The 18086-nt window shown below is 39.8% G+C and overlaps 1 protein-coding gene across 6 annotated transcripts in view; it reads right to left on the bottom strand.

The window, feature by feature from the left end:
- Nucleotides 1-368: 368 nt before the first annotated feature.
- Nucleotides 369-18086, bottom strand: part of SPAG17 (sperm associated antigen 17) — a 91816-nt gene continuing 74098 nt past the window's right edge. For 4 of the 6 annotated variants that reach the window (XM_063394273.1, XM_063394274.1, XM_063394272.1 and 1 more), the window contains 15 exons: nt 16610-16737; nt 16055-16231; nt 14277-14390; nt 12866-12911; nt 11158-11245; nt 10656-10709; nt 9184-9286; nt 8478-8574; nt 7535-7630; nt 7252-7403; nt 6616-6782; nt 5710-5770; nt 4459-4603; nt 3192-3330; nt 369-535 (listed from right to left, as the gene is read on the bottom strand). In XM_063394273.1, coding sequence (XP_063250343.1) covers nt 3197-3330; nt 4459-4603; nt 5710-5770; nt 6616-6782; nt 7252-7403; nt 7535-7630; nt 8478-8574; nt 9184-9286; nt 10656-10709; nt 11158-11245; nt 12866-12911; nt 14277-14390; nt 16055-16231; nt 16610-16737 — 1562 coding nt within the window. In that variant the 3' untranslated portion in view covers nt 369-535; nt 3192-3196. Of the gene's footprint in view, nt 536-3191; nt 3365-4458; nt 4604-5709; nt 5771-6615; nt 6783-7251; nt 7404-7534; nt 7631-8477; nt 8575-9183; nt 9287-10655; nt 10710-11157; nt 11246-12865; nt 12912-14276; nt 14391-16054; nt 16232-16609; nt 16738-18086 lie in introns of those variants that run through there. The other 2 variants (XR_010079965.1, XM_063394276.1) reach the window with 2 other exon arrangements.

The following is an 18086-nucleotide window of genomic DNA, read 5'->3' as shown; positions in this document are numbered from 1 at the left end:
CAAGAATCCCTCTCTTGTCAGGTATAACTTTGTGTACTTGCAACCCCCATCTGGTATTTGCAGCTTATTAAAGGTAAGGGAGCACACAGAAAGTTAAGCCTATGATTGTGAAATTAAACAGAAACTTAGGAACTAGAAGACCAGAGCAGGTCAGCAGCTCCTTAGGGATCACTGTTGACTGTGTTGAAACATGGTGCATTCCCAGTACTTGAAAAAGATTTCAGGTGCCTCAGCACAGGTTATCAGAAACCTAACCCCTTTTAAAAGCAAACTTGGTGGGAACCATGCAGCACTGCTCTGTAGTAGGGTTGAAATACAGCAATCTTTTCACTGTTTGCATTTCACACAGCCATGTCAGGAGATTGTGCAACTTTTGGACCACCTTTCCCAGTAACAGGGAAAAGGTAAAATATTTATTCTCATTTATTCTGGTAAAATGAATGAAAAAATTACATTGTATGTTTCCATAAGATTGGACTAAAATGTAGGTATTTCAGTGTTGCTGATCCTCATGTTCATCTTCTAGGACTGCAACCTGTAGTGGAAGAGGACAGAAAATTACCATGAATGGAAAGAAGAAAAAACAAGAAGAAATCCCAGCTTCACCTTTGTACAGTTGTTAAAACCAAACTCAGTAATTATGTCCGTATTCTTTGCAAGTGTTGTGTGAGGCAATGATTCCTACAGACTGCCTTTTGCTCTTGGAAGGGAACAACAACGTGAGACAGAGTTCTTACATGGCCTTCAACTAGATTAGGGGTTTGCTTTTATTGCACAAATTGAACGGCATAAAAATCATAACCACACATGCAGGATGGACAGTCTGCTTAGGAATAGTGGAGACTTTCGTGGGCAGCTTCCTGTGTGGTATTTAATTCTGAGTATGTTAAGGGAATATTTTTGAAGTGTTTTAAATATTCATGTGAAATAACTAAGGAAATATGATGAGATAGGACTAAGTTTGGTTAGGTGATGCTTGATCAGTGATTTTTGCTTGTTGGTCTCTGCTAGGAGGTGTGGCAAATTTGTGATCAAGTTTAATATTGCAGGGAAGTTTCTAGGTCTCAGTAGAGAGAATCACTGGCTCTGCTGGTAACCACCTGGGAAAGGTGATAGAAATGTAGAAGGTTCTTAGGGTGCCTCTGTAGTGACTTGACTGCTTGTGTTTCTGTTCTGGATGGCTGAACAAGACTATTTAACCAATTACAGGATTTAACCTCGGAGTGCTGGTGTTCCATGTTTTGTGAGACTAAACCAACCAATCCAGAGTTCCTTGACATGTCTGAGATGGATATGGTTTTGAGTCCACGAGACTTTGAGCAGAGGAGTGTTCAAAGAGGCATTAGGTACAGTTGTTTGGGTAGCATGGGGTAGCTGCAGCCATCTTAGGATAGGAATTCTCAGTCAGTTCACAAAAGGACACTGTCAGAAGAGAAGGGAGGGTTGGCTGTGGTGACAGCAACTATGATCAGCTGGATTAGACATGTGGGAGGAGAATACTGTGTAGTTTACTTCTGTCCCTTTGTGCTTGTCATGGAAGGTGACCCTGATCAGAATTTCTCTTGGGACTGGGGGTGTCTGACTACACTGTGAACTGACTGGGTATTTCTCTTCCATTTCTCTTCATGTTTCAACATAAAGTGAGAGAAGTTTATAGTCTAAACTGCCTTCATGATGAGCTCCAGGCTGTAAATCCCTAAGGTGGAAGGCATTAAACCAGTTGTTTTTCTAGACTATAATTGTGTGTTACTCTGGGGGTAAAATTCCACACTAGAAAAGGCAAGAAGATATTTAAACAGGAAAAAAAATCTGCTCTGGGCAGTCCTAGAGCAGATGCAGCAGTCAGAGGTACATGTCTGTGAAGCTTTTGAGAACTGACTGATGTGGTCACTTTTTCTCCAGAGGGGAAGAAATGAGATGCAGCTGGATTTTTTTTTCCTGATTGGTTAGATAACATGGCAGGCTTACAGATGTTTTAGTTGAAAGAAAAAGATGATGTCAGTGTTACACATATGAAGCCAACAGGGACTGTTCAGCTGAGGAGAGACATCCTTAGTGTTCCTGTTTATGAACTGTCATCATCAATTGCACTGTAGAGTGCCTGAGCTCATGGGGGTGAGTGGAACACCAGCTTAATGTTAAACATGTTGACTGGTGGTTTGTGAGAAATTCCCAATAAGGCTTTCTTCTTGTCAGGGAAGACTTAACCATTCTAAGACAGTCTTAGAAAACATGCAGAGGAGGGCTACAAAGATGGTGAAGGGCCTTGGGGAGGAAGCCTTGTGAGGAGTGGCTGAGGTCACTTGGTCTGTTCAGCCTGGAGGAGACCAAGGGGAGACCTCATTGCAGCCTTCAACATCCTCATGGGGAAGAGGAGGGGCAGACACTGATCTCTCTGTTGACCACTGACAGGACTCAGAGCAATGGCCTGAAGTTGTGTCAGGGAAGAGTTAGGATATCAGGAAAAGGTTCTTCACCCAGAGGGTGGCTGGGCACTGAACAGGCTCCCCAGGGAAGTGGCCACAGCACCAAGCCTGACAGAGTTGAAGGAGTGTTTGGACAATGCTGTCAGACACATGGCGTGATTCTCAGGATGTCCTCTGCAGGGCCAGGAGTTGGGACTGATCCTTGTGAGTCCCTTCCAACTCAGGATATTCTGTGATTCTTCATATAGGCTTCTACATATGGATTCTGTAAGGCTACAGAAATGTGCAGTATGAGTGTGTGCAGAGGGTTGTGTGTATTTGAACTTGTCACATTGAGGCTGCCCTATCTGTAAGACTCCGTCCCTTATTAGACTTGCTGTCAGTGTCAACGGGTCACCAGTAAGATACGGTTTTAGAAAGTGAAAGGTTTTAGAGAGGCTGATTTATTAGGGCTTAATTGTAGTAAATCCAGGTGCCAAGAGGCTCAAGGATTTGTTTAATGTGGAGATGGTAAGAGAAGGATTTGGGACAGGACTGAAGAGGCTCTGGTGTGAGTGCCTCCACCGGGCTGAGCAGTCGTAATAACCTGCAGTTCCCTTGTAGTGAGTGCTTTGGTCAATGCCATCCAGTGTTTCCCTTCTGTTGTCACAGTTACCAGATCAGTGAGATAGGTCAGCTTTGTTCAGGATGCTGCTGATGAAGTGAAGAGTGGGCAAAACAACTGTACTTTAATTTGCAGCTGGTGTCACTGCATCCAGTACTTACACTAACTACAAAGGCTTTCGTGGGAGTGTGATCCGTAACCGTGGCTTGGGGCTTGTAGGAACTTCCTGGACTGCTGCTGCCATCCCTCCCTGGGGGTATCCTTCTGGGCGGCGCTCATAAATGGCACTGGATAACACAGGTGGAATTCCGTGTTAAGGATCTTGACCATTTGGGTACATTTCTTTAAGTAAAATAACATGTGGAGGTGGGAATGAATTCTGGAAGTAAGGGTGTGAAACATCTTGAATCTGGACTAGGGCCCTAAGCTCAAAGATTAAAGGAACATGTAAAATATGGGGGGAAGGGCACACATTTTGGAGGCTGGTCTGCAACTGTGTCTGAGTGAGTGGGAACAGAACAGCAGCTGGTTTTGCTGCTATGCCACTAGTCCTGTCTAGTTCAGCTCTGCAATTATAGGCATGAAAGGTGTCTTTGGGTCAATGCAAAGTAAATCTGTGGAGTTTCAACATCACATCCAGAGCATATAAAGCCTCAGAGGTGTTGCTGTTAGCTATTATTCTGGTCAGGCTCAGAGTATCCTGAAGTTCTTTCTTTGGTAAGGGTAGTCCTTACTGTGAATGAAGTTTCTAGCATATTTGGCTGTAGCTTGCCTTGCTATTTTAAAAGTTTCCAGAGGACCCTTTCTCCCAGACTTCTAAGTGTAAATTTGATTAAATGTCAAACAGAACTTCACCTGGAGCACAGGGGAAATAGAAATAATAGCTGTTGACTTGGCTCTTTTCTTTTACTGTACTGCTGTTGTCAAACAACTGAAAAGCCCACTGAACCCACAGAGGGTCATTTCTGACAGCATTCGTGCACCTCTGTGCTTGCATCTTTGCTGCTGCAGGATTGTCCCATTTGCCTGTGTAGTGTCAGGATGATACCTCATTTTGTTGGTCAAGAGGTTGTGCCACCAGGTTCTACCACAATCTCAAAAATGTAATAACATATTTTTATGAGGGGTGGTGGGAAAGAGTTCTTATTGTGTTCATTTATTTTTTAAAAGCAACATCTTTCTGCTGTTCTTTCTTTCCCCACTTCTCACACCACGTTATTCTGATGTAAAATGCATTTGGCATCAGAATCCTAAGTTGTTCATTTGTTGTGCTTTTGAAAACAGCCACTTGTGTATTTCTGAGAAGGACAGTAAGGCTTGCTACTGCAATAGCCTGCAATGGAAACAATGCTTGAGGCTCCCAACAGGAGATGATCCCCAGGGTCGATGCTATGAGGCGTGTGTGAGAAATAGGACAACAAAGGATATTTGCTTTCACAGGCAGGAGAAGAGTTTCAGTTTCTGTCAATATTTCAATATCATGGGAAACTTCTTCAAGGCCACTAGTGTTCTCCTTTCCAATCAGCATGGCAAAGATCTCTATCTCCAGTTCAACCTGCAGGCCTGCTGCCACCTAGGAGAGACAGAGAATGACTCACAGGTAAGGTACAAGTTTCATACATGGTCCCCTCCAGCAGTCCTTGGAGCTGGTGGTTGATGCCCCAAGCCTGTCAGTGTTAGAGGCATTTGGACAGTGTCCTTAACTATGCTTTAACTTTTGAAGTGGTCAGGCAGTTGGACTATTTCCAAATGAAATAAGATATTCTATTCTGTTCTAAAAAGGACATAAAGGTAGGGAGGTACAAAAAGGGCAGATGTGAGGAGGAAACAAGAGAATGGAAATGATTCTAGCCATCTAGATGGATTTCTGCATGGCCTTTGACACAGTCCCCCACACCATCCTTCTCTCTCAACTGAGGCCTTTAAAGATCCCTTCCAACCCACACTATTCTATGATTTTAAGTACTGAGTTGTGGCTAAGGCTCTGGACTAGGAGGTTTGATTTGCATTCTGGCAGTGCCTCTCTGCACAAGTCATTGCATCTTGATTCCATGCATTGGCAAGATATTGCCTGGTATTACATGGATGCTGTGCAGACAGTGGCCAGCACTTTAGTCAGACATAACAGGTGAAAAGAGAGACTGAACAAAGGCAGAAAGCACGAAAGCTTCCTATTTAATGGGATGATTTAATGTACTATGGTGCTTTGCTAGATAAAAAACTTAGGGTGGAGAACAGCTGGAAGCAGAAGAGGAAAGGATTGAGGCAATAGTTTACTAGGTTCAAATCCTGAAGGTATCAGGACAGGAAGTTAAGTCTAGGCATAAGACAGAGCAGATATAACAAACATTCTAAGCAGAAGGGAAAACTCAGAGGGGTAGAACAATCCTGTTAGCTTTGAAAAAGCTCTCTATAACCTCACTGCTTGACCTGCTGCTTTCCACTGAACATTTTTATCCCTCTGCATTCTGGCACAGGCTGAGGCTGCAGTGCATGGGGTGCTTAGCTGAAGGTGGCAGAGGGACAGTGGAAGACAGCATCGCTTCAAGTAACTTTAAACAAAACTGTTTACCCTGGCAGCTCTATTCCCTGACAGCTGTTGTCCCAGAAGGTGGCCTAGCTAGACTGAGGGCCAGCTGAGTCTAGAAAAAACCCCAAAAGCTCTCCTGTGTAACCTACAGGTCCTGGTGTGTACATCACTCTCAGTCCTGTGTGTGGAGGTGGCTGCTTCACCCGAAACCTGTCAGAAAGAGAAGAGAATCAGTTTGCCAGAAACTGTTTCAGACAGGAGAAATCACATCTAGGAAGCAGGCTGCCTGCTCTTCCTCTGCTTTTTTAAATGACAGCAGAATTTCTTAGCTCATCCTTTCCATCGTAATGTACAAGTTGGACTACAGCAGTATTCCTGGGCTTCTCTGCAAGGCTCAGGTTTCTAACAAAAAACCCCAAAGGAGCAGATGAATGGGCTAGAGTAAGCCTTCAAAGAGCTTGTTGACACTGCTTGGTCCTTACAACGGAATGTGAAACAGCAGCATTTTAAACCTGCACATTCAAACAGCTTCTTGGCAAACACCTGTGTGTTGCAGACCCAAAATCCATAACAATCTTTGTTTAATGTCCTTTGATATGATTTTATTGCAAGAAGGCATGATACTGGTATGAATTTTGTGCAAATAATCTTTAACTAAATGGTACCAACTAAAGGAGAAATTTTGCTTCCTCGTTTCTTACTGATTGTTTTACATTTGAGATTCAGTCCTTTTGTGAATTCAGCTTCCTACTGTTCAGATTTTTAAGGATCATTAGATCAGATATGACCTTTACTTTAGCATCGCTCTGGAACTGATCCTGTGGATTTCATTCCTCCCTGAACAAGTTTACCAGCACGCCCTTCTGGTGCAAGGCAGTAGAAGAGGCATTCCTAGGATATGGCTCTATCTTATGGAAAGCTCTGGCAGACCTATAAGGTGGCTGTCAGAATTCCTGTGCTTTCTCTGGAGTGGTGGCTCCACAGAAACTGTACTTGATTTTTGTCAGGATCTATTTGGAGAGATAAAAACCAGGGTACTAAGAATTCAAACTAACCTTGAGAAGTTCACACCAACATTCTTCATGACTACTGTGGTTGTATAGGTGCAGCCTGCCTTTAGCACTCCGAATGTCACCCTGGGTGGGATGAGATGGAAGCTGGTAAGATCCTGTCTTGTTGCAACAGAAGATATGCTGACCTTTCCTGAGGCCGGATCTTCTATCTGTGCAAACAAAATATGAGACGAAGAGAAAGTTGGTGGCCATTAAGTCAGGCAGAGAATTACTTAACTTATATTTGACCTCTGTCCACTCACCCTGAAGAATTACAAAAAGACATCCTAATCTGAGTAAAAAACTGAAGCAGCACATTGAATACTGCCTGAAAATTTATACTGGTTTGAGTTTTCAGATGTATTAAGCCATTGAAGTGCCTCAGGGAAAACGAGGGAAGCTCTGCTCTTTTGGAAACAGAGCTTTCATGTAGGTGCCTGATGCAGAATGAGATTTTCCTAGCAGTTGAGAGGAAAGGTACTTCTAGACTTGCCAGTAAACATAAATAAATTGCAACAGCCATGTTGCAATCTGTAAACAGATTCAAAATACCTTCCAGTATTGCTCCAGGATGAAGGTTTTATGGAAAAGAGATGACTCAGAGGATATGAATATTGACAAGAAAGATGTTATTTTTACCTTTTTGTTTGGTATGGTGTTTGGTTTTTTTCCCTGAAGGTATGATGGTAATATTACTTTCTCTTTTCTTGTCTGTCCTGTAACATCCACCATCAGACTTGGAACTTTATGTTGAACGGGCATCTCTTCTGCTCTTGCTGTCACATCTAGATCTGGAAGGGAAAGATTCCCAAAAGCATGAAAAAGTGACAGGTGGATTTAAATTTGTATTGCAAATATTGTGCCAAAAGTTATAAAAAAGATATACCAAGCTGCTGCAACTACATTTTGGAAGGCAGTGTACCTGTCGTGCCGCTGGAACCATCATCCTGTTTGGAAGGATCCTGCAGCGCAAGGCCAGATGAAAATGATGAATCACTTGTGGAATCAAGAAATTCAGCTGCTCAAGGGAAAATGATGGAATACTGAGTCAGGCGTTTCTTATGATCACCATCATTTCCATAAACACGTGAAACAAAGCCTTATTGTCTTTGGCACTTTAATTTAAGCTGTCTACATAACCATGAGAGGCTGGGAAAATTTCGTATGTGGCATTTTGCTCTACAGGGCCACAGAGGTATCAAAAATGCCTGTTGTATGATTAGTCATTTCTTGTTCTCTGGCTAACTAAACTATAAACCATAAAGGACTAAAAGACAATCCAGCACAGGTCTTATGGTGATTGAAAATGAGGAAATATGGGAAGTAGTGGGAGTCTGATAAAGTCCCAGAAAGGACTGTTTTCCTGATACGAATCTTTGATGTGTATGACTTTCAATCTCACTCTGTGATTTCAGTAACTTGTTGGGGCTGCATTTAAACAGAACTGAAGTATTCCTCTCAGTTCTGTAAAGCTCAAGCCTAAGGTAATGATTCCCTCTTTCACTGCTTCCTGTCACGGAGTCACTCCTTTCCTCCTATAGTCTCCAGTCTATCCTCAGCCTGCATGTTTCTTATTCCATATTGCTTTTGCACCAGTTCCTGCTTACCACTGAGTTTCATAATGAAATCTCCCTTATTTTTCCTACAGTCATACTAGATATTTTCTAAACTTGGCTCATCCACCCCTAACTATTATTTATTCCACTCAAGCTTTTCTTGAGCATTTTTCATCTATCCACTCCTCATTCATAGGCCAGTTCTTCAGCTTGGCATCCAAAGCTGATGGTTCTTCTGTATTCAGTGATGCCTGCAAGGGCTTATTCCTCCTGAAGAAGATACAAAACCAGTGCCAGACAGTTGATTACCTCCACTGGGTTCTCTTTTCATCCACAGAGGGCAAGTCAAACTTCCTTCTTTTTGAAGTGGAGGAAGTTCCTTGTACATTGCTTCCAAATCAGGAAACTAGAGAAAAGGAAGAAAGAGGGCTTAGGTTTCCCAACTAAACACTAGGGAAAACAGCCAGCAGACACCCTCCTCCCACTGCAAAGAAAGAAAGGAAAAAAATGTAAAAAAAGGAATGCAAAGGAAACAAATAAGCAGAACCTAAATGGTGACTATAAAAGGGATAAGAATAGTTACATGAGATTACAACCTACATTTCTGAGTAGGCTTTAGGCATTTACAGCATTTACCAGGTGAGATTACAGTAGGAAGCCCCCAAGATCATCTCTTAATTAGGAATGTTAGTTTTATTTATTCTCTTTCTAATAAACAGGGAGAGGGGTTTGAGGGGTAAGTAAAAAAGATCTGAGGTTGAGCTTTGCTCTGAATCCTCTCCAGAGTTTATGAAAGGAATTTTACAGAGTTTGTACTCAGTGAACATATACCATCTTCAAGATATGCTTCCTTTACATGGGCATACAATTTCCAGTATTAATTCTGCCACGGCTGTCTTTTGTAATGGTTTGTTGAGATAAACAGAGGCTGAGATATAAACCCAAAATTGTCTTTAGGAGTATGGGAGATACTAGCTGGTCTAAACAAAGCTCATCCAGTTTATGGCCACATTACCTCGTCTTGGAAAAAGCCCTTGCTGAATTCAGATTCAAAATATGGAGCAAATATTCTGTTTTTTATTGCTGCAAACGTAGTCTTCTGTTCATCCAGTTCTTTCCTAGGGATGTTTTTCACATTGTTGGTAAGGAAAAGAAAGAAAAAAAGCACTACAACCGAGTTTACCCTGCTTTTCAGTATAATGCATTAAGAAATGGAATTGGTAAAGGTAAGTGGCATTTTTTCCCTGGTTCATCACATGGAGTAATATTCTCATAACTGGCAGTTTTCTTAGAGGTGGATTGAGACTTGACTGATCAGAATGCACATGGACAGTGAGTTGCCTGCCATGAGGAGCTCCTCCTCAGAACATGCTTCATTTCTCTAAACCTCATGGAACCTGTCTGGGACTGCCACTGGTGCCTTTCCCACCTTCCAACAAACATTTCAAACTAAGAATTGGCATTCCAGATGCATTGCAAAAATTTTGAACACAAAACTCATCTAATTTCCTTATTTTATCCTAGAAAGACTTGACAGCTCTCTGGATACAGAAGAAGCTGTTCAGGCTTCTGAAGGTAAGGCTCACCAGAGTAAAGATAAGTCATGTTTTAGCTTGATTTAGCCCAGTTTTACACTACTAGAGTTTCACTGACTTGCAGGGTCTAACATCAGCTATGAAATTACCACTTCTGATCATACTAAGAGTTTTAACACTGGTTTTAGAGCCAGAATTGCACATGATGTTCTTGGATGCTGGCTGCTCAGATTTATATATTTAAAGTAATTTTTAAAATAGGATGCAAAACAGTGTGAAATGATATATTAAAATATAACTCTGAAACTCTGACAGGCTTTTTGATCTCATGCAAGTCAGAACATAATTAAGAAGCAATGTGGAAAGCCTCATGTGGAGCATTGCATCCACTTTGGAGCTGTCTGAGGCACAAAAGGGCCACAAAAATGATCAAGGGTTTGGAAGACCTTTCTGGTGAGGAGAGGCTGAGAGAGCTGGGACAATTTTGCCTAGAGAAGCTTTGAAGCACCACCATGTGACATGTGTCTGAAGTTCTATTTGAAAAAAGCAGCTTTTATTTATGGAATACCTGAATTTTAACCTAAAGCATCAACATTTGAAAATATTAATGTACAGTGTTTTCCACACTAATGGCAGAACCAGAAATGAAACAACAGGGCTTCTGATTTCAGCTTTGTTTTGCATACTGTAAGATAACAGTAAATAATTCCCCTCCCCAACAAAACCCAACAGCTGTTGGGTTTTTGGGAAAAAAACCAAAAACAAACCAAAAAAAAAAAACTAAGAAAGAGAATCAAACAATTTATTCAGCATTTCTGTTGAGCAGAAAATACCCATTATTTGCAGGCAAGCCACTAGACTATCACCCAAGACCTGGTGAAATCAACAAAATTCTTTACAAAAGTAGATTAAGCTGCCTCATAGAAGAACTTGATCCTACTATTATTATTACCTGGTCTGTTCTAGTTTGCTTTGCCACTTGGATGTTTGTGTTTCTCCTTCTAGACTGAATCACCCAGAACAAAAAAAGAGAGAATAATGGGAATGAGAAAACAAGTAGTCTTCTATAAATACAAAAATATTTACAAGATAACCTTGGAAAGAAAATGCTTTTATGAGAGTATGTTATGCAAACTCCTCAGGTGACTCCTGACTCGGACTTGTATGGTTTGCACAGAATTGTTTGCTCATACCTGCATTTTTATTAGATCACTAAAGCCAAGAAACATCCAAAATCCTTTCCCAACAAAATCTGCATTATCTTTCAGGTAAGAAAGGGAGGCATAGAGGGACAAAATAATACAGGACAAGATAGTAAAACACTGCCATATGTGTCTAGAGATCCAGGTCCCAGTCCCTAATGGCAGTCAGTAAAGCACAGTGCCTCCCCTGTGGCAAAGGCTTCCCCCTTTGTGTTATTTCCATTTGCACCAGCCCTCGCTGCTCTGTCCTACCTCTGCTGCTGCTCCTCTCTTTGTGCAGCCTTTGGGTGAGCCCGGGCAGAAGGAGCCACTGCCTTTTCATACAGCTCACTCACACGGGCTGCAAGGGGAAGGGTATTACTGAATGGGTGTGCTCTGCTAAGCAGTGCTAGGTGTTAGGAAGAAAAAAACGTCAGAAGACATATTTTTAATGCACCTTTCTGCCACTTTATGGAAACCTAATGGAGTCTTTGTTACTGTGAGGGAAAAGGCAGAAAGAACTTCTTTCCAAAATCAAGATCAGAACATAAACAGATAAGAAATTGAATTCAGTACTGAAAGGACAAGAAGCAGATTAAGTTCACATTCCCACCCCGTATTTCCTGCCATATCCTTACGTTCTTTCAAGATACAAATACCTGTGAATAGGAAAAGTTGCTGACATTCAGCCACTTTCTAACTGGAGTGCTCTGAGGTCTCTATCTACAGCTGAAGAAAATAACATGGGCTTTCAGAGACCCTTATTACATTTAACTTGCTTAAGCTTGCTTGTGCTTAATTGAGGCTGTGAAGCAGCCATAATCAACATTTTCATGGAAGAAACTACTAGTTCAATATGTATCATGGAGAAATGCCAGTCTTTCCACATTTAATATTGTGACCAGCTCTGGGGCTTTATTAAAGAGTTGCCCTGTCCTCTGACATATTTTATAAAGTGTGTTGTTTACTTTATACCTTGAAGCTAAATCATGGGTCCAAAGAAATTTCCTTGGCTGAAAACAATTTTCTGTGGCAAAATTTAGGAGATGTGAGTATTTGAGAGATATGATCCTACAGACTATGACAGTATCTCTTAGTGTTTTGGGAATTACTTAAGTTCAAACTTCAAAATGTTTGGGGTTTTTTTCCTGTCAGCTTTTTCACCATAAAATATGATTTTATTTTTCAGCTTTTTCTATTTTTATCTATTTCAAAGAGCTTTTCTTTCCCACTATCTTCTTCATTAGAAATATTACATTAAAATTGAAACGCCAATTAAAAGGAAACTGTTCAGCAAGCATTTGCTGCAGCAGTTTCTGTTTGCACAGTATGAGGTTTATTGACAAGTAGAAATACTCTTGACAAGGCATAAAGGGCAGAAAAATAACACTTTAAAGATGAGCATCACTATGGGATGGAATGTAATGAGCTTTTCTACAGAAAAAAGCTTATGAGTTTTTATAAAGAAACAGACATATTAATTTTTCTTTGTACATATTGAAAACATTAATAAATGTTAATAAATAGCTTGTGAAAACTTTAACAGAAATTTGTGATACATTGTTCCATCTTTTCCCTTAGGTAGGTGAATGTAACCCCAACATGTGATGGTTTGAGATTAGTTATGAAGTGTAATAAATAACCAGGATTTACTTAATGGCTTTGAAAATCTTGTCTGCAAAGTTGTTACTTGCATAAAAGTAGCTGAGTATTGTCACAGTTCTTATACCTAGAAAAACTCATACATGTGGAAATGTGAGTCAAAATGTCAAATACACATGGCTAAATCCAGGAATTATTTTCAGAGGTACTGGATCATTGATGCTGACAAGTTCTAATCATCTGTGTGAATCACACAGAAGCATGTACATAGCAGATAGATGATTTCACCTTTATATTCCCTCTTTAAAAATATTACAATAGTTTTAAACTTATTATGATATTTTAGATTTTAAAAACATAGATATTCAATTTTTATTACCTCTATCACTGAGCTTTTCAGTTGACTTCTCCCAGTCAGGGAAGGACTGCAATGAAGAAGGAATAACTGTGACTACGTGAGAAATAAAATTCATTACAACAGCATCATGGTCAAAGGATTTATATTGTAAACAAGTGCTATCTTGTTATCCCCATTCTTGTAGTCACATTGTCAGGTATTTCAGTGTGTTAGAACACATAAGCTGGGAAAAAAAGAAGTACAATTTCCCTGTTCTGCACAGGTATTTGTTTCCTTCTTGGTGACCCACTTCACAGATAGCTTTGTATCTTATATAGTTACTTTTAATTAGCTCAACTAAGCGAATTCCTTCTGCAAAAATTTTGAACAAGATATACTTGTATTGTATCAAACTTATATTGCTAACAAGTCAAATGGGAAATGTGTTCAACAATTTGCAGGCTTTGTTACTGAGGAGATCTCATGTGGCTGGCTTACAGTAAAGTGAATGAGGGTTAAGAGGCTCTAAAGTGTTTCTTTTATTCTCGTGCTGTCTCTGATGCAGTTAACTGGAAATCAGAGTTCCTGTGCGCAGGCAGTCCAGTTGTAACAGAGCTATTGGAGACTTGGGAGCAGTGTGACACTGATTCCTGGGTCACAGCAGGTGCACACTGAGACTGCTGCTCACAAAAGAGTTGTCCAGTGTGAAATCTGTAACTGCAGAGGTAGCCAGGACAATCAACAGTAATTAGTCACCAGACAAGTTCACTGGATCTGTGCAGCATGTGAGCTTCAGCACCTGGGTCTCACTGAAATAAATAAATGTTTACCTTGAGGATAGATGCAGATAGATCATTTCTTTGTCCTTTCCAGAAAAGCTGTGGTCCTCTTCTCCTATTTACCCACCTTTCCCATTACCTATTCCTCTCCTTTTTCTTTTTGTGCTCTAATAACCCATGAAAATTTATAGATTATATTAAAAAAATGCTGCTTAGCAGTAATAACAATATTTCTCCAGACTGTTTTTGTATTATCCCAAAAGCAAGGTTTCAATTCTTACTATGGAGGTTGCTGTGGTTGAAATAAAAGTCTCTCATGTGCAATGACAACAGACTGGAAACATTTTCATCCTGATGTTGGGGGATACTTAAAAAAGCAAATTACTGGAAAGTAATTTTGGTCTGTGTGTTTGGGAACATATCATTCAGAAGAGCCAAACTCTTGAACTGTTTTGAGCATTGCTTCTCCTACTGGCAGCAGTGCCCAGCTGAATTCAGACCAGCTGAAGGCTGAGCATGGCTCTGCTCTACCATTAATCTACACCAGAGCTGGCACTGTGCTACTCTGACATTTGCTGGTTTATTAATGCAGAATGTGTTTCAAGGCTCACACTTCCAATGCAATACAAGGATTTTGTTGAAAGAAGTAGTTAAAATTTTGATTTTTTTCTTACTCTCATGAGTTTAAGGAGACTTGCAGCACTCTCCTTTTCCTCTTCTGTTCTTGGTTCTTTCACATCTATCTCTTCCAGCTCATTTTCCTGCTTTAAGATGTTGTCTATATATTCCTGGTGAAACAATGACAAAGAACAAGAAAGATGCAGATGTAGGGTTAAAATAGATATTTACATTGACATAATCATATCAACTGCTACAGAAAAGAACACTTTGATTTTCCCACATTTCTTTGGATGGAAAAAAGGGTTTTAAACACACGGGGTTTCCATCCATCATTTGGATGGAAAAAAGGGTTTTAAACACACCACTCTGCCAGAAAGCTACATGCAGTACAGAACTTCACTAACAGACAGGTTTGCAGAAACAATCTGTTTCCAGTGCCAGTTCTTTTTCACTTCTTTGTATCTCTTTAATCTGATAGGAGATGGAGAAAGGAAGAATAATATTTTCTTTAGATCTTGATTTTGCTCTGACAAAGTGAAGGTGTGGCTAAAGATTTAAGATACTTTGTTCTGCAAAAAGAATTAAATAAATATTGATTTCTGAGCAATGAGAGTATTTTCATTGTACATTAATGCAATTATTACAACTGTTTTTTCAGTGCTAATAATTGCAGTTCTTCCTTCCCAGTGTAACAAACAGCATTTATCTTTCTCTAAAAATCAACAATAGATCTGGGTGATGGAGAGACTTCCCTTGCCATTTTGGTGTGGAACTTTTCCTATAGTGTTGCCTTTGAAAGATCAGTATGCTAATGAAAGAATAATTGTTATACATTTATAGACAGAAGAACTGGTAATGTTTTATTCTGATGGACTCACATATCCCAGACATGTCTGGGCTGGACAGCTGTCAGTGTTTTTCTATTGCAAGCATGTTTACTTTGAAATGTAATGTGGGAAAAAAAATAAATTATATAAGTGGCTACAATATGCTACTAGCGTCACAAATTTCATATAATGTTAACTTTCAAATTCAGTCTGTAATGCCATTATCAAAATAGGTTAAATGAATAAATTGCAGGACACATATTTTTTTTCTCTAATTCTTAAGTAACAATGGGGTTTTGACTTGAAAATCTTCTAAGAGCATCTTCACGATGTGAATTAAATAAATGAATGCTTTACACCAACACTGAGAAGGGCAAAGCTGCTCACTTCTGGATTCCATCTCAGAACACTGGCACAGGAGGTCTAGCTTGTACCCAGCTATGAAGTCACTAATGAGGGATGGCCACAGACTTTGTCAGAAGGCTACACAGCTATTTCCTAGACATTGACAGAGTAACAAAACTCAGACTGGAACCTGGCAATGTTCTACACTGATTTATGAAAACAAATATATAACCATGACCAGAGAGTGTCTCAAGTGACCAGTTAACTGTAGAATTATGGTGAGCTAGAAATTCTTGTTCAGCTTTATGGATTTAAATTCTTAATACTTTGGAAAGCAAAACAAACCCTAAGCAAAATAAAAGCAAAGTAACAGATATCAATATTGGCAGCAAGGAAATTATTTGTTAGAGTACTGTCTGTGATATATACTGGACTGGATCTCATGTATTTGCTCAGAAAACTAGGTTTCATAAGAGGTAAGTAAAACAATTTAACTTTTTCAGCAAAACACAGCACCTGTCTATATATGAAATAATTATTCTTCAAGTGTAGTAGAATTCTTTTTCTCAGGTACATACTACACATTTATCATACTCAATTTGTCTATTTGTCTGTTCTCTATTGCATACTGGAAGAATGAATAAAAGTGGTTGAAATACCTTGAGGGAAAGCTGCAGTTTTTCTCTCAGTTCATCACAGAGTGGCTTATACTGGAACAGTTGGCGGATTTGCAGTTTTTTGGGACATTTTCGCACAGGGCCTGGCGAGGGTGCTGCTCCAATGCTGAGACCCTTCCAAACATACCCTCTGGTCTCAGGCTGACCTGTGATCTCCCCCTGAACAGAGAGGAGCAAACAAAAAGGGCAAGAGGCTACTTACATTACCAAAAAATCCAGCTACTGGCAATGTGTCTCAGATGAAAAGCATGTTCTCTCCTTATGGAATCACAAACCTAGACAACAAAGCCAGTAGATTCCTGGGAGCAATTTATCTATCCTAAACCATCTTCATTTGGTAAGATAAACTCCCCTTAAAATTGCTATATCCCCTCACTAAGTGTAAAAGAATGGGACCATACATTCCCTTACACAGCCTACCCTTTGCTCTGTCTGCTTAATAAACCAAATTTGACATTCACATTGTTCAGAGCTTCATTTCCCCACAGAGACCAACATCTATTGCTTTAAAATGAAAGAGTTTTGAAACAATTATACCTCAGGAGGAGAAGATTCTTTCTGAGCCTCTGACTGAAGACATGGAGGAACAATACTCTCTGGCTCTTTCTTCATCACCCAGGGGGATGCTTCAGCCATAGGGCGGAGGGTGGTAATACTTGAAACACCTGGGTTAAAGACACATTTTGCTAAGAATCAGTTCAAATTTAAAAAATTAATGGACAAGTGTCTCAGACCTACAGAAAAAGCCACTTACCTATCTACAAAAAATCTTATTACTAACAGCTAGAACTCCATGTATCCATGGCTACAGATAGTATCAGATCATTGAGTTGATTATAGAATAGTTGTACAAGTCCAGATTACTCAGCCCATTTTTAACAATAAGCTGCTTATGCTACTTGCTTTTATTCTTGGTTAGCAGCTCAGTTGTATAGTGTGGGGAGTAGCCCAAACAAGGAAGAGCAGAGCATTGACCCATGTGTACTGAATACTAATCTCAGAAGTAGTACAACATATTCAGCACACACATAATTCTTCACTGTATTTTATACTTCATACTCTGATCACCGGATGGATTCCATTAGAGATGATTTATTTGTATTGTTTGCATAAATTTTAATGTTCTTCAAAATATTTTTTACAGCCCAACCCAAAAATTACTTAATCTACTATGATTTACCCCACAGGCGACCTTCAAAATGGAAATCACCACTGAGGTACTTTGTCACAATGATATAAAATTGTGAAGCCTTGTTGTCAGGGCAAATAGAGCCAGTATTGTGAAAGGTGGAGCAGGAAGTCTGGAAAATCAGATGTGCTACTATTACAAATGATAGATGGTTGTAAGTAAATTTGCTTGATTGGGATTTTGATGGGATATGTATCTTTTCATCTTCTGCATTTTTCTTGCTCTCTCTATGTCCCTTCTTTTTTCTTTTTCCCATGGCAGAATTATTTCATTTGATTTCTGCAATGGGGAACCAGTCATTTGTGTGAACAGAAGTACATTTAAAAATGTGCCACACCTTGTAAGAGTAGTAAGTGTGAAAGCTGTTTTACATCATATGCTTATGACATAAACCTATGAGAAATATGTCTTAGGATTTTATGGCTTGAAGCAAACCTCCCTTATCATCCCCTCATATCCAGGGGAACCATACTTTCCTCTCTTTTATAGATTTTTTTTTGTTAGCATCCACCTGTTACCACAGTGTCTTTTATAGAAACACAGCATCTCCAACTAACTTTACAATGACAACCAACAATTCCAGGATGTAACTTTTTGCATTGCTACTACAAGGTGCTTGGTATCATGTAGTGCTGGCTATTCCAGTCATGTTTTTTCAGTTTTTTAATATGTATCCTTTCCAGCAGACAGGCTAAGGGTCAACATCAGGGCATCACTGTCCTCACTGCTACACCATTAATGGAGACTGTGATACATTCAATTTTTAAAATTATAAACATAAAGAATATATTTATTTGGTAACCACCTTTATTTGTGTGACTGAGA

The sequence above is a fragment of the Prinia subflava genome, chromosome 3 (genome assembly GCF_021018805.1).
Source record: "Prinia subflava isolate CZ2003 ecotype Zambia chromosome 3, Cam_Psub_1.2, whole genome shotgun sequence".
Taxonomy (NCBI): Eukaryota; Metazoa; Chordata; class Aves; order Passeriformes; family Cisticolidae; genus Prinia; species Prinia subflava.
Note: the sequence above shows the minus strand (reverse complement) of the source record. Positions and strands in the feature narration are given on the sequence as shown.